The 21095-nt window shown below is 37.3% G+C and overlaps 1 protein-coding gene across 2 annotated transcripts in view; it reads right to left on the bottom strand.

The window, feature by feature from the left end:
* Nucleotides 1-21095, bottom strand: part of ARHGAP15 (Rho GTPase activating protein 15) — a 619910-nt gene that overhangs the window by 521823 nt on the left and 76992 nt on the right. For both annotated transcript variants that reach the window (XM_030327812.1, XM_030327811.1), the window contains exon 4: nt 9129-9190. In XM_030327812.1, coding sequence (XP_030183672.1) covers nt 9129-9190 — 62 coding nt within the window. The remainder of the gene's footprint in view (nt 1-9128; nt 9191-21095) is intronic.

Below are 21095 nucleotides of genomic sequence, written 5' to 3'. Positions count from 1 at the left end.
ACACACACACACACACACAGAAAGCCACAAAGACTTTTCCCCTCTTTTCCCCTAAAACCCACTTCTCCTTTTGGGTTCCAGTAGCAGCAAAATGGAGTGGGGCAGCCATAGCCTTGTCTCTATGCAGGTCATAATATTAGATGACCCCATAAAGAGAAAAGAAAAACATTGGAAGGACTGCTGGCCTACACCGGGCATCTTTTATCTCTACCCCTTATTTTGACAGTATGTGATCAGGGAATATGGAACACCCTCAGACTGATGGAACCCATATTTAACCTGCCTGTTATATTTCCCACTATATTTTTCATCTCATGGCAGGGAGATACTATACCTTATTTGTTTCCAGTCTATAGCAAGCCCTGGATAAATGGTTCTGATTTGAATCTGTTTCAGATGTTGATCGTTTACAGAATGTGTTGGCATTACTCTTCCCTTCCTTAAACTCAGAACTGGAACTGGTTAGAAATGAAGTTGCATGAAATTCAATTATCTCACGGTTCTCTGTTAGAACTTTGAACTGTTATGAAATGTTCCTTGGTCGGTGAATCTGATGAACAAGTCTGGAAGGGTAAGAACGGCAGGTCTTGGAACCTTGGTGCTATGAATTGCCCTGACACTTTCGTTTTGAATTTATAAATTACAATGTGTCTATGGTATTAGAAGAAAAGTGAAGATTGTTTCAATTTGCTTAACTTTATTTCAAAAGGAAGAAGAAATGCTGTTGTCAACCTTTTAGATGCCCCCATATCATTTCAGTTTTTTTCCAGTATCTCTTTAAAATAAAAATTAGCATAAATTATTTTGAGTACCTACTAAAGTTTGATTGCCTAGTAGAGGTTGAGTTTCACAAAAAAGATAATGAAGATACTAATATGTCCATTTATTAATATAGAGAATGAGGTTCAGAGAGTTTAGGTAACTCACTTAAGGCCACTTAGATTTAGAGTCAAACCCAGTTTCTCTGATTTGAAGCCTGTAATCTATTCACTAATTTATGCTGTCTTTTTTTTAAGGATTAAGCATTACTAACTTGGTTAAGAAGATTGTCAATGTCAGATTTCACCACGGTTTTGTTTGAAATGCTCACATTGTGACACCTAGTGTGCATAGCCTGTGACAAAGTAGGAGCCATGTAGGCTCCCTCATGAACTACTTTACCTGACCCTAATTGGAAGGACAGAGCACAGACCTGCCACTTCCAAACTCTCTCCTTCCCTTAGAAGTTGCATTGGTTTAAAGGATGGACCATTCAACTCCTCAAAAGAAGCTGGAAGCAGGGCACCTAACAGTGGCATCTGTATCTTTTCTGCTGGGGAATTATTCTGGTCTGTGATGAGCAGACTCATCTGTACTCTGTGAAGACCAAAAAACAGGAAGTGAGTCAAAGCCTCCAGTCTAGGAGTGGCTGACAATTCACATAAGGGGCACACCTTTTAACCTCTGACTTAAGTTGGAACCTGACTCTATGAATGAGGTACTCTGGGGACTTGACCATTTTCCTTACAATATCTGGTCCATACACCATCTGGTAGCTTTGGCCTCTGCTGCCCGTAATTCTCAGAATATCAGCTGAAGAGCTTTCTCACCTCATGACTGTAACACAGGAGCCACTTGGACGGCATTGTCAGCTCTGGAGAGAGTCGTGAAAAGAGTCAAGTGGCAAACTTTTGCCCTGGCTTGAACTTTTAATGCTTTCTCTATGCAATCAAATGCTTATAGGTTCTATTGTTCAGTGTATTGACAGACAACTCAGGAAGCGAGTTACTCCTGCAAACTTTGAGGGCTTAGCCAGAACAGGTTGAGTCTTTCAGTGTCTGATGAGACTTTTAAAATAGACCCTTTAAGGATGAAACAGTTTTCAAAATGGAGAGAAAGTCCTTCTACTCCCCCATCTCCTCCAGAGAGACAAGACATCATCCCTAACCTCTTACAGCTTTTCTACTTCTGCGCACATTATCCGACATTTGGTAGGTGTTTATTAAAGGTTTTTGAGCAAAAGAATATATATGGACTCTCAAATTTCAGGAAGGTCACACATCTAGATTTTTCCTGCTCAATGTGTGCTGTTATTCACTAACAAGGTCTACAAAAGCACCACCCTCCTGTATTTCTCTTCTCTGTTCCTTAGTTTCCTAGTGTTTTGATATGTCTTTCCTAGCATTAAAGAAACAACAATAATAACTATTTAAAGATTCTGGTTTACTATATATTTTTTTTCTAATTTATAATTCTACTGGAAATACTTGAATTTTCCCTAGAGGTCTTTCTGACTTGCAGAGGTGTGTCGATAAGGTGAGCTATTATTATGCATGCATTGTCCCCGCTCTGTGCTAGGTATCACACCTGGTATTTTGTTGTATGTGTTGAGTAATTAAATCACAAGGTCAGTCACTAGTTCTATTGAACATCCACCACACAACTGTCACAATTCCAAGAACTGAATATATAAAGGCCACAGGGGTGCCTGTGTTGGCTCTGTCGATTGAACGTCTGACTCTTGATTGCAGCTCAGATCATGATCTCATAGCTCGTGGGTTTAAGCCCCACATCAGGCTCTGCACTGACAGCTGTGAGCTGTTATGAAATGTTCTCTCTCCCTCTCTCTCTGCCCCACCCCTGCTTGCGCACTCTCTCTCTCTCTCTCTCTTTCAAAATAAATAAATAAACTTTGAACACATAAAGGCAAATAAGAGACACCTCAAGGGGAGGTCTCAGGGGGAGACAGGCAATAAACATGGAAACAAAGCCTCCACATGGCACTGGGAGGTGGGTGATACCCCCATATTGCAGATGAGGACACTGAAGATTAGTGAGTCTGCATCTCACCCAAAGGTATAGAAGTCATAAATATGGGATTCGAGCCAGGTGTCTCAGACCTTGAAGGCCCCATTCACTGTGCTGTCTAGTGGTCTCTAGAGCAGGTGTCATGCAACTCTCCATTAGTCATTCTGAGCATGTCTGTGGAGAGCCTTATAATAGGCTCTGAGAAAGGAAGGAAAAGAACTTTTGTCAAACAAGTACTTAAATGTATTTCTCTCTGGAGTGAGGCCACTTCTTAGCCTGACCTGGGATGTTGCGGGTCCTTTATTCCCTACCTTCCCATGATGGCTAGCAGGTAAATTTATCCATTGTTGGGAGCCAATTAGTGCCTCATGATTTCACCATCTTAACTGGAAGGGCATTCTTTTCTATTTCTCCACACAGAGGTACAAAACAAAAAACAAAAAAACAAAAACCCAACCTATTAGATATGGACTTCAGGTTAAGGAAGACACAGAGCTCAGGAAATACTCAACCTCAGTAAGTCAAAGGTCCTAGGAATAGGTGGACAGTCTCCCCACAAACGTATGGAGAACAATCAGGGGAGGGACTGATATGGATACTAGTGATTCAGTGCAGGAGACAGATTGTGACTCAAGAAATGCAAGTATTTATGTTTATTTTCTTTTGGCAAAAGCACAAATCATGCCAAAGGTGGGGAGTGGTGCTTACCACAATTAAAAGGAGGAAGAACTAAATTTGAATGACAATTATTTACATGTATGTAATTGGTGCGACATTTTATACAAGTGAGACACTTTACAAAATTTTCCTAGAACAAATCCTCAGTTGTGAAAGGACGTGAGGCAGAGGCAGGGCAGAGCTGGCGGTGAAATCCCCCAAAACCCAAAAACAGCACAGGCATCAGCGCGGGGGAAAACTCTTTGCATTCTACAAAATGGACACCAGGTGGCAGCACATAATAACAGCAACTTTGTAACTGCTTATCTGAAGAAGGCTGGATAGTGCTTAAAATATTTATTACCATTGTAAGACTTTGTTAGCCTGAGCTCAGGTTTAACACATGCATTTGTTTTATATCTTACACTCACTTCTCCTATGCCTCCTTTAGGTAATGACAGATGGCCAACCAAAAGTCAGAGGAAAATATACATGAGATAGCTTCATCAATTTCAGACTCTCTTTGGGCCACATGCCTTTTTATCTGACTTGGTCCCACTGGATTTGACATGATTCCCCACAGTGGCAGGAATGAAAGTGATTTATGCCAGTATCCCTGACCGTCCGTAAAATCCTTTGGTCACTGTTAAATGTTCCTACTCATTCTCAAACTGGTAGGTTAGGAAATTATTTCTTCTCTCTCATAGTCTAAGTTCTTGTACATCGCCACTGTTAAAAGCGGGCCAAAGAAACACAGACGTATAAACACACACATCTCTGTCAGTATTACAAGAAATGTGAAATCTTGATATATTCGAAGAGTTATCAGATGTTAGAAATTACAGCATAGAGTGGAAATTTTAAAACTAAAGAAAACTTTTACAAATTAACTTCTGTATTCTGTACTATCCAAATCTTCCCTCCAGTCCTCACTACTGAACTTGAAAAGAGAAAAAGACAATTCAGCCTGGAAGAATTTATGGGGATCCTGAGCAGAAAGTGGTAAAGAACAAATAAGTTCACATTAGCAGGGTACTTTAGCATCATGTTCTAAAGTCTCTTCTGAGAAACAATTGTTCAAGAAAAAAAAAGAGAGGGAACAAAACAAAAACAAAGGTCTCAAAAGCAGAACAGGGACCAGCTACATGCGATAAGATGTACAGAGCACAAGTGAGATGCTGCTGACAGTGCAGGCATGAAGTGACAGTGACAGGTGTAGATGGAGAGGTAGTGTCCATTCTGTCAGGTGCCTTCTGTACATGGAAGTATTGAAAGGAGCTTTTCACTAGGGTTTCCCAGAGCTGCAGAGAGGCCTGGGATACTTCCTTTCAGAGATGGAAGTCCCAAAATGAAGAAATTCTTAAACATCACCAGAAAAACAAACCGCATTTTCAGTGTAAACAATTAAAAAAATGAAAGCTGAATGCTACATGTATTCAACTTTCAATCTTGCCTGTGTATCACATGGTAATTTATGGCACCCCATTTCAGGATAAGCTAAATTTACGGCCCTTTATGAATGTCAGATATAGTCAATGAGTTCTCCTTTCTGTTACCCACTTTTATTCATAGTCAGAGAGTGGTTAAACTCTTCCTAGAGAAAAAGAGAAAATATATGAAAGAGGGAACCTAAACAAAAAGGAAAAGGAGGGGAAAGAGGGAAAATAAAAATACAATGCATGATGTAGATGACTTATCATGGATTTGTGAGTAGAAAACTTTATAGAGAGTAATAAAATAATGTTTGCTAAGTGATAATTGAAGCCCTTAGCACTGTTGATGGTATGAACTAAACGGACAGTTCTTATTCCCTGGCTCCAAATAGTTTCGAGCAAGAGAGAAAACACTAACCTACTTCAGAGGACAGGGCTAAAATCTGATACTTACTACACATACAATAAGATTTGGGAGGAAGGAGAGGCTAATACCAGCGACCAATTTTCTCCATTTGTACAAGTGAAAGTAAAATAGTAACACAGCCTATCTCACAGCATTATTTCAATATTACTGGTGGAGCATTTATCCAAGTACTGGACAGAGTATGTGTTTAGCAATACTGCTTATTAATTAATTAAACTGTATAACAAAATATAAAGCATTTTAATAAGTGGGGAAACGTCAATAAAAAAAGACATTTATATTAGAAATACAAACTATAGCAACTATGGTATACTATTTAATAGTTACTAAATTTTCAATGGGATGAAAACTACACAATTTTCAAGGTTATGATTAAGCTGACCATTTTGTTGCCAATTAAACATATCAACACTTTGAGCAAACAATATGACAATATGTAACATTAAAAAAAAAAGTTATGTGATTTAATCAAAGTATTCCAGGGTTAGCATTTCTCCTAAAAAATAAAAGAAACATTGACAAACAATAGGAGTTTTACTCCAATTATAGCTATTTTAGTATAAGACTGGAATCAACTTAAAATTCAAATAAAGAAAGGTGTAGGAATGGTATGGTATATTATAGTGCCATCAACCTGGTATATGTTATTAAACATGGTGACCATATCTACAGAATTCAACTGGTAAAACATGTATAATAAAAGACTAAAACAAACCCCACAAACAATCAAGAGTAAAATTATGGAACAATATGGATCAAAGTTAAAGATTTTTGGTCATTGAGGACTTTGATCAGCACAGTAAATAGACCGTGAGAGACTTGGAGGAGATATTTGCAAAGTCTAAAGTTGACAAGGTATTACTACCTGGAGCATATTAGGAGTTCTTTCAAAAACAAAGTAAGTAGGTCAATAGAAAATCATCAAAGTTGAAACATAGGCAATTCTCAGAAGGCAGAACATGACTAACTCAAAATAGATGAAGTGATGCTCAACTAAAATGCCAATGAGAGGAATAAAAATAAATGTAGTAACATTCTATTGCCATCAACTTGCAAAACTGAGTTATATAATGCTGTGTGATGAGATGATACAGGGCAGGTTCCCTTCTGCTTTGAAGAAGGAGTGTGAACTTGTGCACTCATTCAGGGAGGAGTCTGGCAGTAGCATTCAATGGATTTATAGATGTGTGTATCTTACCACCAAGCAATCCTTCACTCCTGGGTACAGGCCCCAGAGAGAATGGCTAACAGGTTCATAAGGGGACATATATGTGTGGTTTATTGCAATGTTGTTTGAGATGGAAGGAGTTAGGGACAATTTAGGTGTCCACTCCTGGGAGGTTAAGTTAAATTTGGTGTATTTACACAATGACAAAATGGGCAGCAGTTGGAAGAAATGAACTCATTTTAAATATATAGATATAGATTCATGTCCAGACACTAACACTGAAGAAATGTAATAAGAAACAGAACGAAGTTTAAAACACAAAAGGGCTTATGAAACTTAGAGCACATTCACATACACACAACTACACACTATTTGCTAGAATGCCACACATATAACCACATAAATATATAGAGAGTGGATTTGATGAACATACATTCTACAGGGGACTGAAGTGAGGATTGGAGGCTGAAAATAAAATAAAACCAGTTAGGGGTCTTGCCCAGAATGATGATAATAAAAGGCCACACACTGAAGAGTAAAATCAACTCAGTTTGGTGCACCTGATGCTAAAAAAAAAAGAAAGAAACTGAAATGTATATAACTTTAAATGAAAAAAGCTGAAAGAATGCATAATTGTATGCAAACTGGTTGAAACAACAATAAAACAGAGCACAAGCTAATGTTTATATGAATTTAAACTAGAACACAAAAATGATTTGCAAACTGATTAAAGTAACAAAACAAAACGAATATAAAATGATATGTACACTGATTGAAACTGACTAAAAAAATGTATTCACGGGAATTGGTTAGGGAAAGGGCCTTATTCTGCCCCTCTGCATTTTCTTGACACCATCTTATAAGAAAAAAATTTTATCAGGACAGTTTATGGGCAAAAACACTATGAAACCATTCTGGTGGGACATCATCTTTATTTTCTGGAATTCCTTTCATTGGTATCTCCTCCTTTTCCATGCGTGAGAGCTTGAGGGAAAGCTCTCACCTCCTCTCCCCTACCAAGCCCCAGTGAAAGCTAAAGTGATAACTTAGACGAGGCCTTGGGTCCTTTTCTGTCCTTCCTTTGGGCTTTGTGCGCACGTAACTGGTAAGGTAAGAAAGGGTCTTGATTATTCACCTTGGAAAGAGCCATTGCTGCCCTCAGCACCACTCCCATGAGCTGGTGTCACCGGGAGTGAGGTCCAAGGAAAAGGAGGACACAAGGATTAATCAGTCAAAGCCAAAAACTCCTCCTGTCACCCTTTGACAATACAACTCCCTAAGCCAGATTATCCACTGAGGTGGGGACAAGTCCAGTGTCTTAAAGCAGCCTTGAGCCTTGCATTTGACTCTGTCTCCTATTCATGTTTCTCCTGGACTCTTCAAGGGGATGTGGCTGCAGGGTTACTGCAGAGAAACAGTGTAAAAGAGGGTTCAAGGCCCTCTTTACTGAGAATAAAACACAATATAATAAAAAAAAAAAGAGCCTGTTCTTTAAAATTGAAATAGCTATTTTAAGCAGTAGTAGAATTACGGATGATTATTTTCTACAGTTTTACTCCTTTTAAATAAACATATACATACTCCATTACAGGCAGCAAAAAAAGCATACTTCATGGTCTAATGTTGGCCAGAATGCCGTCCTAGTAATGAATTGCATGATACAATTAACAAATGTCCCATTGTGTAGCTAATTAGTACATTCATCCTTTATGGTTTAATAATATAGTCATAAGTAAATGCTTTGTCTCCCAATTTGAGCGCCTTCTACATATCTTTGTAGCTTGCATATCACCTAGCACAAAGCTAAGTATGTAACAGCACCTATATGAGAAATAGGAAAAATTCTAAAATGGAAATGATTATTTCTAAGTATCCCACACACAGAGAATGTCTAGCATCTTTCTCTACCTATCAACCTTATTTTTTCCTTCAAGGCTTTTGTTGTTATTGCATGGGAAATTCTTATTTCCTTTTTCTAATTTCTCTCACCTTACTCTGTGTTCATTTCACCTCCAAATGTGGCAACATTCAACTTTTTATTTGGCAGGTGATTTTATTTTCCTTTTTATCTTTCTCAAATGAATTTTATCTGAGTAGTAAATGTACTTCAAATCCTCCATTCTTCAAAAATTATGCTCCCGACATATTGTAGGGAGATTTTTGTATACTGCAAAAAGAGTACACTCATCCCTTCATCTGTTAAACCCAAAATCAAGACTCATTATCTTATTTATTTGCGTTTTTTTTTAAGATTCAAGATCCAGGGGTGCCTGGGCGGCTCAGTCGGTTAAGTGTCCAACTCTTGATTTTGGCTCAGGTCATGAGCTTCCGATTCATGAGATCAAGCCCCGCGTCTCTCTCTCCCTGCCCCTGCCTGCTCTCAAAATAAATAAATAAACTTAAAAGAAAAAGAAATTTTCAAGTTCCAGAAGGACAAGAGCACTTCATTTAATATTATGTGCAATGATATTGAAGGTAGTGCTTTATTAGAAAACTGTAATTACATTAAAATAATAGTGTTTATCAGTGATAGCAGAGGGGAATATCCTGGTATTGTACCATAGGGCCTTCCTTTCTAAACAACAGCAGTGACACAAGTTGAGGAGATGGGGAACTATCACAGTTATGTAAAAGTGAATTAAGTAACCTTTATTACCTTAGTTTCTTTCCTCCATCTGCAATTTTAGCTTTTTGAAGATAACCTTCTTTTTCAACCATCTGCAAAAAGAAAGCATATATTAAAACTGTGTCAAACTCCTATGCATTATTATTTTGAGTGAACCTATGCTCTCCAACAGTCATTGCAGTGATGGAAGTTTCCAGTCATAGAACTTCATTAATAATGCATATATAGCTTATGGGAAGTGCCTGCAAGATCATAGTCATTACAAGCTGTTAAATATCCAAAAGAAAGATTACAAAGAATAATGTGAATGATTTATTAGATGGCAATACACCTTTACTCACTTTTCTTTCAGGGCATTGAAGTCCCTTGCTACAAAGTTGATTAAAAATGGTAAAACAAAAACAAATTTAATGCTTTTCTTAATTTAATGATCATCCTTAGAAAAGGTCCTTTCCACACCTAATCCTCACGACCTCATGTATCTGCTGAGGCCAGGAAGTGAAAAGAATTCAGTGGAACCAAGTAACAGAGCCAGTTGAACTATGAAAGGGCATTTAAAACAGTGATATTTCATGCATTTCCTTTGGTCACTAAGACACACTATAGTAGCACTATTTCATTATCTTCTTCCATAATGTGGGTTTGCTTCCTTTCCCGTTTGTACTTATTGGCTTTCATTGTTAATACAGCTGCAAGTTTCTTAAAGGAGTTTCAACAATTTGTTATAACTTCATAGAGGTTTTTGTGGAGTTCTAGGGTAAATAAATGTACAATGCTAATTGCGATGTGTTAACTCCCAGCAAAGTCTATAGTAGGCATTTTAATTTCTGAGCACCTCATTGCCTTGTTCCTCTGTCAGTCCCACACACCCTTATCTCAAGTCCTTATCCTGTGTTCCATCTTTTCACACTAGATGAATTGACAACAACCTTCTCCCCCACACTATATGCTAGAAGCTTCTAGAAGACACCTGCCTAACATCAAAGGACCACATTCCCTCAGTTCCACCCTTTCCCCCTGACTGTAGTGCTGCACCCCACCATGTCTCCATCTCATAAACTCCTAAATGCATTAAATCTACTTTAAAATTCAATTTATCTGTGTATTGTTATAGGATCCTTCCAAGATTCCTCTGTAATCTCTTTTAGGTGTCCCTGCCCTGAATCCCCATTTTCATTCTGCCATTATCACTATAACAGCACTTATTGGGTCATAGTGTAGTTGTCCATTTACAGAGGTCCCCCCGAGCTGCAGGGGATATACACCAAGACTCCCAGTAGATGCCTGAAATCATGGATCACACCGAACTGTATATATACTATGTTCTTTCCTATACATCCATATCTGAGATAAGGTTGAACTTATAAATTAGGCATAATAAAATTAACAACAGCTAATAATAAAATAAAATAATTATTATACCAATATACCGTAATAAAAGTTATACGAACGTAGTCTATCTCTCAAAACATCCTATTGAACTGTACTCATCCTTCTTGTGATGAGGTGAGATGACAAAATGCCTACATGATGAGATGAAATGAGATGAATGATGTGGGCACTGTGACATAGCGTTGGGCTACTATTGACCTTCTAATGGTATGTATGTCTGAAGGAGGATACCCTACTTCTGGATTCTATGGACCATGGGTAACTGGAACCGTGGAAAACGAAACTGTGAACTATGGGGACTACTGTATGTGGTGGTACCTGCACCTGTGCTGTGACTCTGCCTTTCACTCCTGGATTCCCAGCACCTACAGTGCTTGCTGACACCAATAATTACAATTATAAATATTGTTTAAACAAACTAGTGGATGCATGAGTGACTATTCTAATGTGTTTTTTAAATCTTTATAGAATAGTGAAAAAGCCAAAAACATCCATCTGCATACGTCAGGTGAAAGGAAGGGATACTTGGGGATAAATGAATTGTCCCAAACCACTAAAATTTCACCAGTTCGTGAATTGGTATTTACAAGACTCACTCTGATGTAGGTGAGATCTTTTCTCCTAATTGTTCATTATGATATTCCTAATACATAGCACAGTACTTGCCTTTAAAAATATATTTGATGAATGCACTTTAATAACAATGATGAAGATACTAATAATGATTCATAGCAAAGTTTTTTCCACATATCTACATTTCCAGAAAATTTCTTCTACTTCAGCATGTTCTCTACAGTCTAAAAGAGTCTGTGGAGGTCTCTTGGATAATTTTCAGAATCGTGATGCTCAGTGGTGTCTTTTTTGTACTTGGATGCAATTATTTGTTTGTTTTTCCCACCTTTTATTCCACGTATACTGTCCCTTTTTTTGTGGTGCCAGAAAATTTTGTCTACCCCCTAAAGCCCATGTAATAAGTTCAGTGTTTAACTCTGGGCATTACTGATTTTTACAAGTGTTTGGAAGAAGGATGTTCTCAGTAGCAATTAGCATCACTGAGACAGCCCTTTCTTTAGTAATGTATATTGAGAAATTTTGTTGTGTAAGCACAGACAAAATTTACTGTTTTATTAAAGCTTTCTTCTGATGAAAATAAAGTAGTTACAAAAGTCTGAATTTATCTGTCAAAAAGCTACAAAACCTCTCAAACCATCATAAAAATTGATGCATGCATTCTCAACTAAGAATATTGCCTTTTCCCTGCCAAAAAATTTACCAAAAGACCAGTGGGTGGAGGTTTAGTGCCCAGAATGTATTGTTGATGATCATTTCTTTAAAAAGGGAAGGGAAATTCAAAATGAAAAAAAAAAAACCTAATAACTCTTTCAGAAAGAAGCAAACACAAGCCAGCTTGAGACACAGACTTTAAAATTCTCTCTCCCTGAACACATAAGAAATGTTTCTCCAGACACTGCTGGACTTTTTCAGAATACGGAGATTAAGACCAGGGACTGGATTTCTCATGTCAGGGCTCTATCAGTGTAACATCATTGCCATCAAACAGGCTGAGCCAGTTCCCATGATCTTGAGTCAAGGCAATAGAGTTTCCAGGCATGACCACACAGAGGCCCAGGAAAAAGGAAAGAAGAGGGGTGAAGAGCAAATTAGTTTTCTTCTCCTATATCATCTCCCAAAGTCCAGGCTGCCTTTCAGGTCATTAGAGGTAGCTAATAATCATCCTACTACATACTCTTACTACACTTACTACTGCCATATGTATGTTTACATATCTACATGTATTTACACGTGGTTATATACATGTACAATCATCATGTACACATTCCCATTTCTGGGATCAGGTGTCCATTCTTCTCAATTACCGCTTCGATACTTCATGTACACTCATTCATCCTTTCAATATATTTTCAATTAGTAACATCCTCTTCCCCTTTAATATCATCTGCTGTGCTCACAATGAGACTGCAAAGATTAATAGGACACTCTTAATCTTATCAAAGCTTATATGCTTGTGAGCTCACATTCAAAAACACTCGTGTTCCTCTCTTTTGCAGAATGGCTACCACACCCCATCTAGTCATCTCAGCAACTCAAGCCAGCTTCTGCCCTGGAACAGAACATTCCAACCAGTCTTCCTACACAGAAAACACTGCATTATTGTAAGTCCAATGCTGCAAGCAACACTTCACTCTTCATTATTTCTTGTCATGATACTTTGAAATACCCCACCGTATTTCAGGCATTAGAAATCAGTTATTCCGGAAGGATCATAGGAGCTGAAAGAAGTATTAGGACAAGCAGAAGATTGCTATGTATTTTGTCTGTGGATGTACATATAGTATCATATTCATTATTTTAAGTATTTATTCCTACTCTGTGTTAATCCCATGGAATGAAGGGATGTTAATCTTTCAATTACAGTTGAGTATGCTGGTCATCTTAGGCTCGGATGGTCTTATCTCTAGTAATTTACAAAATTCTGTAAAGTTTTATATCTAAGTTTAGGATATTATGTGGCAAGTTCCAGGCCAACCTGAAATTCCCTTGAAGTAAAACTACTCCCTAAACTCTGTATACTTAAGAAATGTCAACCAATCTTTAGATGCTGAATCTGGCTTCTTAAGCAATTTGTCCAATGTCCCTTCGACACCCTATTTTTTAATGTTAAATGGCAGGGAAGATCAGCAATTTGTCCGGATTGGATGCCAGCCAGTCTGCTAGAATTGAAGAAGTACTCAGCAGACACAACTGTGCTGAGATACAGATGAGAAGAATGAATGGCTGTGGGATACCCAGATAGCACCTGTTTATCAACCTAAGTTGGAGGCTATAGACAAGGCAGGAGAGCAGAAGACAACCTTTGATTAATGGTAACAATCGTGGAAGAAAGACCAGCCTGTAACCATAAGTACAGACATCGCAATTTATTATGTGAAGACTTCATGTTGTTCTCAGATAAAAGAAGTAGACTTGAAAAGAATAGGTTTTCATCTACAACAGTCCACCACAAGAATTCTGTGAAAATGCATCTTTATGAATAGAAATGAACTGAATCTAAAGACTTTCTCCAGATTTTGATGAGAAAGGATTGTGACTTTTAACACCAGAATCACACAGCCCTTATGCCTTACAATAATTTGCTCTGTTGATGTTTTTAAGTTATTGTTCTTTTACTCTTTGTTATGATTCTGTGTTCACTGGCAACCTCTGACTCCTAATTCAGCTTCTGAGATCCTCTGAGGTACAACATTGGTGACTTAAACAGTCAATATTAGTGTGTCTACCATTATAAATTTACAAATCAGAGTTATTGTTTATACATGAGCTTCTTACAAATTTGGTTACTGTGAGCTAGTCCCAAGGCATCATGATCATTGATAAATAAAGTTTTTCTAGATCCACAAAGCTGAGGCGGGCCCCCTGCCCTGAACTGGACTGAGCCTTCTAAAGTAGTGCCACCCTGTGGAACTTTCTGTATGACTGACCGATCTTCCTCTATGATAACTCAGCATATCTCTTTATAACCACAACCCTGGGCCACCATAGCTTTCAAACAGATTTAGCATTTAAGTATTTTCCTATTTAGTAGTAAGGAAACTGCTATATTTTTCCCTGAACTTTTTAGAGATCACAGTACTTTGCTGATAATTTTGTTTAGATGATTTGTATTAAAAAGCACACATCCGGTTATATCATTTTACCCCCCCAATACTGCTTCTCTTTCTTTATGAAATCTCTTCTTTACTTGTCCTCTACCCACATAAATATACTTCGTTGTTCTTTCCATTGGTTTTATTTTTTGACTAATTTTTTTTATTTTTAAAGTAAAAATTGTATTTACTTAAGGTGTACAACATGATGATATGTATACCAAAATGATTATTACTATAGTCAAGCTAATTAACATACCCATCTCCTCACATAGTTACCTTCTTTAAACTTGTTTGTGGTGAGAGCACCTGAGATCTACTCTGTTAGCAAATTTCCACTATATACTACAATATTATTAACTATAATCACCATGCTATATATACGTATCCTATATATCTCCATTGGCTTTCCTTCTTGTGACATGGTCTTCAGGTCACATCTTGTGACCATTTTCTTCTATGGGACTCATTGCTTACATTTTTCTTCTCAGTCTCCAATTATTTCTATACTGGCTCTGGATTTATTGCAATATCAGATCAGCTGACCATGTTTATGGACTTGCAGGTGACACAATCCATTAAGAATGGAAACGAGGGATGCCTGGGCAGCTCAATGGTTAAGTGTCCAACTCTTGAATTTTGGCTAAGGTCATGATCCCAGGGTGATGGGATAGAACCCCATGTTGGGCTCCGCACTGACCGTGGACCCTTCTTAAGATTCTTTCTCTCTCCCTCTCTCTCTCTTTCTGCCCCTCTCCTCCACTCTTATGCTTTCTCTCAAAAAAAAAAGAAAAATTTAAAAAAAAGAATGGAAACAAAAGCAGAGAAAAAAAATCACCTTAAAAATCCAGCTTATCTGTATATCATATAAAGCACTAATTAAAAAAAAATGCTTAATTTTAGAAGTACTTTACATATAGATCAAGAAAGAAATATGGTGTTTTGGCCTCATGTAAATACATAATTGACTGTGTGCATACTTGTAAAGAGTGGTAAACCAAAATTCAAGTTGGACACAGTGATGACATGAAAAGGGGAACAGAAGAAAAGCAAAGAAAAATTATTCTCTGTCATACACAAGAGGTGTCTGCAAAGAGCAAGTAAGCACTCTCAGAGAGGCTGTCTTGATTTCAGGCCTCCGAGTTAGGCATGGTTGCTCATTGCACTTATTTACACCCATTAGTATACATGTTGTGCAATGCTTTCATGGACATCCTGCCCATCTCACTTTCTCGGGGTTAGGCTTTGGGGTTCTGCTGAATGTCTTGAACTGGTTTTTAAATGCTGGGTTTGGCAAAGCACATATTCTGTTTTGCCAAATGCTTTTCCCCATCATTTTAAACCCCTGTGTATTTCAAGGGAAATTTTACCCACATGTCTCTGATTTATTTACCCCTAACTCATCAAAATGTCATCTTGAAAAAACTGCTATTGGATGTTTAAGAACTCCGTGGCTTCTTCCTGAGCCTTTCATCTTTTAACCAGTGTGTTTCATTTTGCCTCCACCAAAAAGGCCCAGGTTCTGTTGGGGAATCGGACTGATGAGGGTAGTTCTTTGTGTCTCAAGAATTTTCTTCAGTCTTCTGGAGGCTTTTCCTGTATCCCACCTCTCTTTCCTCATCTTCAGTTTCTTTCTTCTTCCATAAATTCGACTTCTTTGTGTCCTTGATTTAAATATGTTGTTCTTTCTTTCCCTGTCATTGGAATTCATAAAGGAATGGTCTTCCAGGTTCCTGTCTGGGCAATTTATTAGCATAATTCAATTGTTTTGTTATAACCTAATTTGGTCTAGGCAGTAAGGAAAAAAGCATTGCTCAATGTTAATAGCCTTTGTTATTGTTGTTGTTGTGTGTGTTCTTTTCTTTACGCTAGAGTTAAATGAAATTCAAATGTGGATAGGAGGTGTTATCGTAACCTGTTTCTGTGTTTTCATGGCTTCTAATCCCCTTAACGTCACCTGAAGGCCCCTCTTCATCTGAGCACTGCCTCCCTTTCCCTACACCCCCTGACCCATTTCCCTTGTTCACCATATTCTAGTCAGTGTGGTGTTCTTGTAGTTTTTCAAAGGGGCTTAACTTTGTTCTGACCTCCAGACCTTCACACTTGCTGTTTCTCCTATTCACAACCTTCTTCAAGTTCTTTGCTTGACAAACTCTATGTATCCTGCAATCTCAATTTAAATGCCCCTTTCAAAGAGTGCTTTTATGACTACTTAATCCAGGGTAGGTTAGCCCCCTCTCATAGAAGCTTATTTTTCTTCCTCCATGGTATGTTTTGTAATTTGTATTTAAAGAATGATGCCTTCCTTTACTTGTTTAATACTTCTCTCCATTCCTGGATTTCAGGCTCCTTGAGTAAAGGACATGAATACTTAGCATATGATTACTTACCCCAAACTTAGCACGGCACCTAGCGCAGGGACGGCCTCAACAAATCCAGGAATTAATAGACATTTCCATCGGAGAAAAGGAAGGGCACATAAAACAATGACAACCAGGGGATGGTTTCTATTAGAGTTATTAAATTATATCACATATTATCAACACACTACTAACTTGAAGATCTGGGAGGATGTTATTTCAGAAAACCTAATTTTATCTTACTGAAGTAATATTTTGAAAGCCTAGAGAGCTTTTGGAAATTTTTTGCAATTTAAAGAAAGCACAGTCTGATCAATAGAATTATTCCCCCAAAGTGGCTGTCTTTTGTTTTAAAATAAGAAAACACTGTATGCTTACAATGTTTTTCATCCTCAAAGCCCTCACAAGTATTAATTAATCCACAAAATGATATCTGGCTCCAAAAGGTAGAATCTGAGACTTAAGGTTTATCTGCAAAAGCCTGCTTTGCCCCCAAGCCATGGCAACTTCCTGAGTTCCATCCTACAAATCCTCCCAGCTCAGGAGGCAGCAGATGATTCTCTAAAACCTGCCACAGGCTTTTGACTCCTGCAGGGTTATCCATACACTGTCTCATACTCTTTTGATAAAAATAAAGATGATAAAAATTTAGCATGTTATAAACATGGTTATTTTTGTCAAGCAATTTTCTAAGGGAAAAAGGAAAAATGCCCTGAAAATAATTAGATATCATGAACAGTTAAAACAGGGAATATACAAGATCAAGAAACAAATGCCTATTAGTATATTTGACATTTCATGTTTAAAATCTTTGCTGCATTACAGCACTTGTTAAGCCACCATACGGATTCTCAGAAAATAATGTAGGTTTCTTGCATTGACAGCATATGGATTTGTATAACATGTGGCATGAATGACGTCACCTGTCAGTGAACTGGGTAGTTTTAGAGATTTTAGACTCCAACCAGAAATGTATTTTTGCCAATATTCAAAACAAATGCATTATGCTTCTGTTTAACCCTGTTGATCATAATCTACTTCATTAAAGGGAACACTGAGAGGTGAGGCATGGCTACCAGAGGGTGATAGTGTCTATTGGTGGACCCACCATGGCAGATTCCACTTTTGTAAAGTGAATCATTTTTCTCCAAGAGTGTGGATCTAATGAGATACCTTTGCCAGTTATACTTAAAGCCAAGGCTTCTCATGATTTCTAGAAAATGTTCAGGGGAGTCCTGAATATAAGAAATAAAAACGATGAGATTTGTACAGCAAAAAATGTTAGACATAAATAAGCTGAAAAAATCCATTTGGTAAAAATAATAACAGCACCAACTTAAAGAACTGTATTATTTTCTAAAATGTTTTAATGTATATTATTGCATAGTAATGTATATTATTATATAGTAGTTCATCCTGGTTGGTACTGCTAAGAGAAAGTACTGTGAGAGCCTCTAGCTGACTCCAGAAGCAATAGTAGGAAGGAAGGAGTGTAGTGGAGATGGAAATGAGGAACATACAAGGTTTATGGGGAAAAATAAGTGTGTCCAGGTAAAAATAATATAAAGTTAAGTTAGTCAGATAGAAAGAGAACTTTAGAGGTTCTGGAAGATAACTGAAATCTTGGCATGAATCCTAATGGATAGTTAAAAGTTGGTCCAAATGTGTTGTTTGAGGAAATTGGTGATTATTTTGTCATTGCCCATCATAATGGGGTTATTCATAAGCAAGAGATGTGGGGAAAAGAAGCATTTCTGCCTTTAAAATAACATTAAATAAGTAATTTAATTTAAATGGAGATTGATTGATAAAAGTTGAATATAACCTGTGTTCACAAGACAGAGTAAGATGAGCAGAACTCAGACAGAATCTCGGGAAACTGATGTCAGGAATAGGTAGTAAATTGGCTGACAGTTCCAAAAGTGTTTATAGAGTTAGTTGTGTGTGTGTGTGTGTGTGTGTGTGTGTGTGTAACACAGACAGAGAGAGAGAGAAGGATTGAGAGAGATTGAAAACCAAAGAGCTTAAAAAATTGTGGTTTCATTCCTTCTATTTAGCCATGCTTCCCAATGCCACCTTTCCAAAGTCGTCTGACCTAGAATAGAATATTAAGCACATATATGTACTATCTATTAAGATACTATCCATCATTTGGGATATTCAAAATCAGTTTCATTTATTCTTGAACAACTGAAGATTCAGAGTCAAGACAGCCAACTATACACCAGTAAACCAACAAATAATCTTAATGTTAGGAAACTAAATTGACAAAACTATTTCAGAGTCAAGACAGCCAAATATAGACCAGTGAACCAACCAACTAATCTTAATGTTAGGAAAGTAAGTTGACAAAACTAATTCTGAATAGTCTAATGTGTCTGAAATATAGGCATAGCACAAATATGTTATTATTGATTCAATTTGAATAATCATAATTCAACTTTTTAAAATTCACAATTAATATATATTTTATGGAAAAATTTTAAGACACCTTAAGGCATTGATCAAATATAATTATGTATATATTTGCACATATATGATCACATATCTAATTGCATGTCTATATTGATATTAAACACACACTCACATAGCTCCATTTTCAGCCCAACTTCTGCCATGTTTCATCAAATACTTCAGAGAAAACATTTGCATTTGCTATATCGCAAATACACAGCTCTTTTTTTTAATTAATTAATTAATTGATTTTGAAAGAAAGAGGAGAGAGCATGCATGAGCAGGGGAGGGACAGAGAGAGAGGGAAAGAGAATCCCAAGCAGGATCCACTCTGTCAGCATAGAGCCCAATGCAGGGTTCAAACTCACAAACCGTGAGATCATGACCTGAGCTAAAGTCAAGAGTCGGGCACTTAACCCCCTGAGCCACCCAGGCACCCCAAATATTCATCTCTTTTAATTATTTATATGTACTTTGTTTGTTCCATAATACAAATTTATGGAAAATAAATACAATTGCTTTCCATTTCACTAGACAACTACACTTTGCCAGGCCTTATATGAAATCCTAATAAAACAGTGAGTGAGACATAGCCTTCCCTTCAAATAGCTTACAGTTCAATAAGAGGGAGAGAAAAGGCAACAGGCAACTTTAGTATGATTATTGAAAGAGGCAATTTAGAGATAGAGGCAAGGTCAAGCTACTAGGGACACACAATAAAGGATTAACCTGATTCAAATTTGAGGAATCAGAGAAATACTTCACAGAGAAAATGCTAAGTTGAGACCCAAGTAATTAATTTTGAAAACAAGTTATTGTTACATCTAATTAAATTGAAAAAATCGTCTTTCTCTATAAACAACAAACATACATATATTTGTTAACATCTGAATCAATAATATAATTTTAACACAACTTTAATATCTTAGTATTAAATCAATTGACAGACACGTCTTTTCTGAACAAACCCTAGTCTCAAAAGCAATGTAAAGGTATGTATGATATAATAAAGAAAATACAAGTCATGACCCCTAACTTCAAAGCATTTACAATCTAGCTGTGGAGCAAGTCTATTACCCATGAACTAGGGGTGAACAACACAGAAGAGTGCTGAGATAAAGGAAATAATTGTCACAGAAAATCCAAGCTCCTTCAGGGTAAGAGCCCTGTCTTAATCATGTTACCACTCCTAGCCTGAGGGTATGTTATTTGAGAACAGATAATAAATAAGATAAATCAGAGATCATGAGAGAAGTCTATAGACTTGATGTTATAGAAAATAGGAAGCTCTTAAATGCCTGGACAAGGAAAATGAAGTAATGAAGGTACTGTTTAAAGAAGATTGGTGTAGAATTGCTACACAGGATCATTAGAAGGGGCACAGTAGAGTACATGGGAGGGTTGGTGGAGGGGCGGTGAGATCAGAAGAATTGAAGGCCTGGGCAAGGATGTGTGTGTGTAACCATAAAGAAAAATGTGGGTACCACACACATTGCAGAGAAACTGGTTTGGAAAATGGTGACTTATTTGATGGGCCATAGACAAAAAAAGAGGATCCAAGAAAATTTCTTCTAAGCCTGGATGCATGTTTGCTACTCATAACGATAGGCTTGATAGAAAGGGAAACCAGTTTTGGAAGAAGGTCCTGATGGGTTCAATCTGGGAGATTTCACTTCTGAGATGACAAGGAGACACAGTAGAATAAATGACTAGTTAACACTTTAAGATAGAGGATAAGAGGCACGCCTGGATGGCTCAGTTAGTTGAGCATCCAACTTCAGCTCAGGTGATGATCTCATGGCTCATGAGTTCAAGCCTCGAATCAGGCTTGCTGCTTTCAGTGTGGAGCCCACTTTGCATCTTCTGTTCCCCTCGCTCTCTTCCCCTTCCCCACTCACTCTTTCTCTCTTAAAATAAAACAAATAAACAAAAAAATATATAGAATGAGATAATGAAAAGAAAAAAGTATAGATCTGTGTATTATAAACTTGAAAGTAAAAACAAAAGCCATTAACAGCTTCATTTGCGGATTAATTTAACACACATTTACTGAGTTCTTAGCATGTTCTAGCAAGTGCTACAATCATGGAAATGGCGTTATGGACATAGGAGACAATACCTCTGCT

This window comes from Lynx canadensis, chromosome C1, assembly GCF_007474595.2.
Source record: "Lynx canadensis isolate LIC74 chromosome C1, mLynCan4.pri.v2, whole genome shotgun sequence".
Classification (NCBI taxonomy): Eukaryota; Metazoa; Chordata; class Mammalia; order Carnivora; family Felidae; genus Lynx; species Lynx canadensis.
Note: the sequence above shows the minus strand (reverse complement) of the source record. Positions and strands in the feature narration are given on the sequence as shown.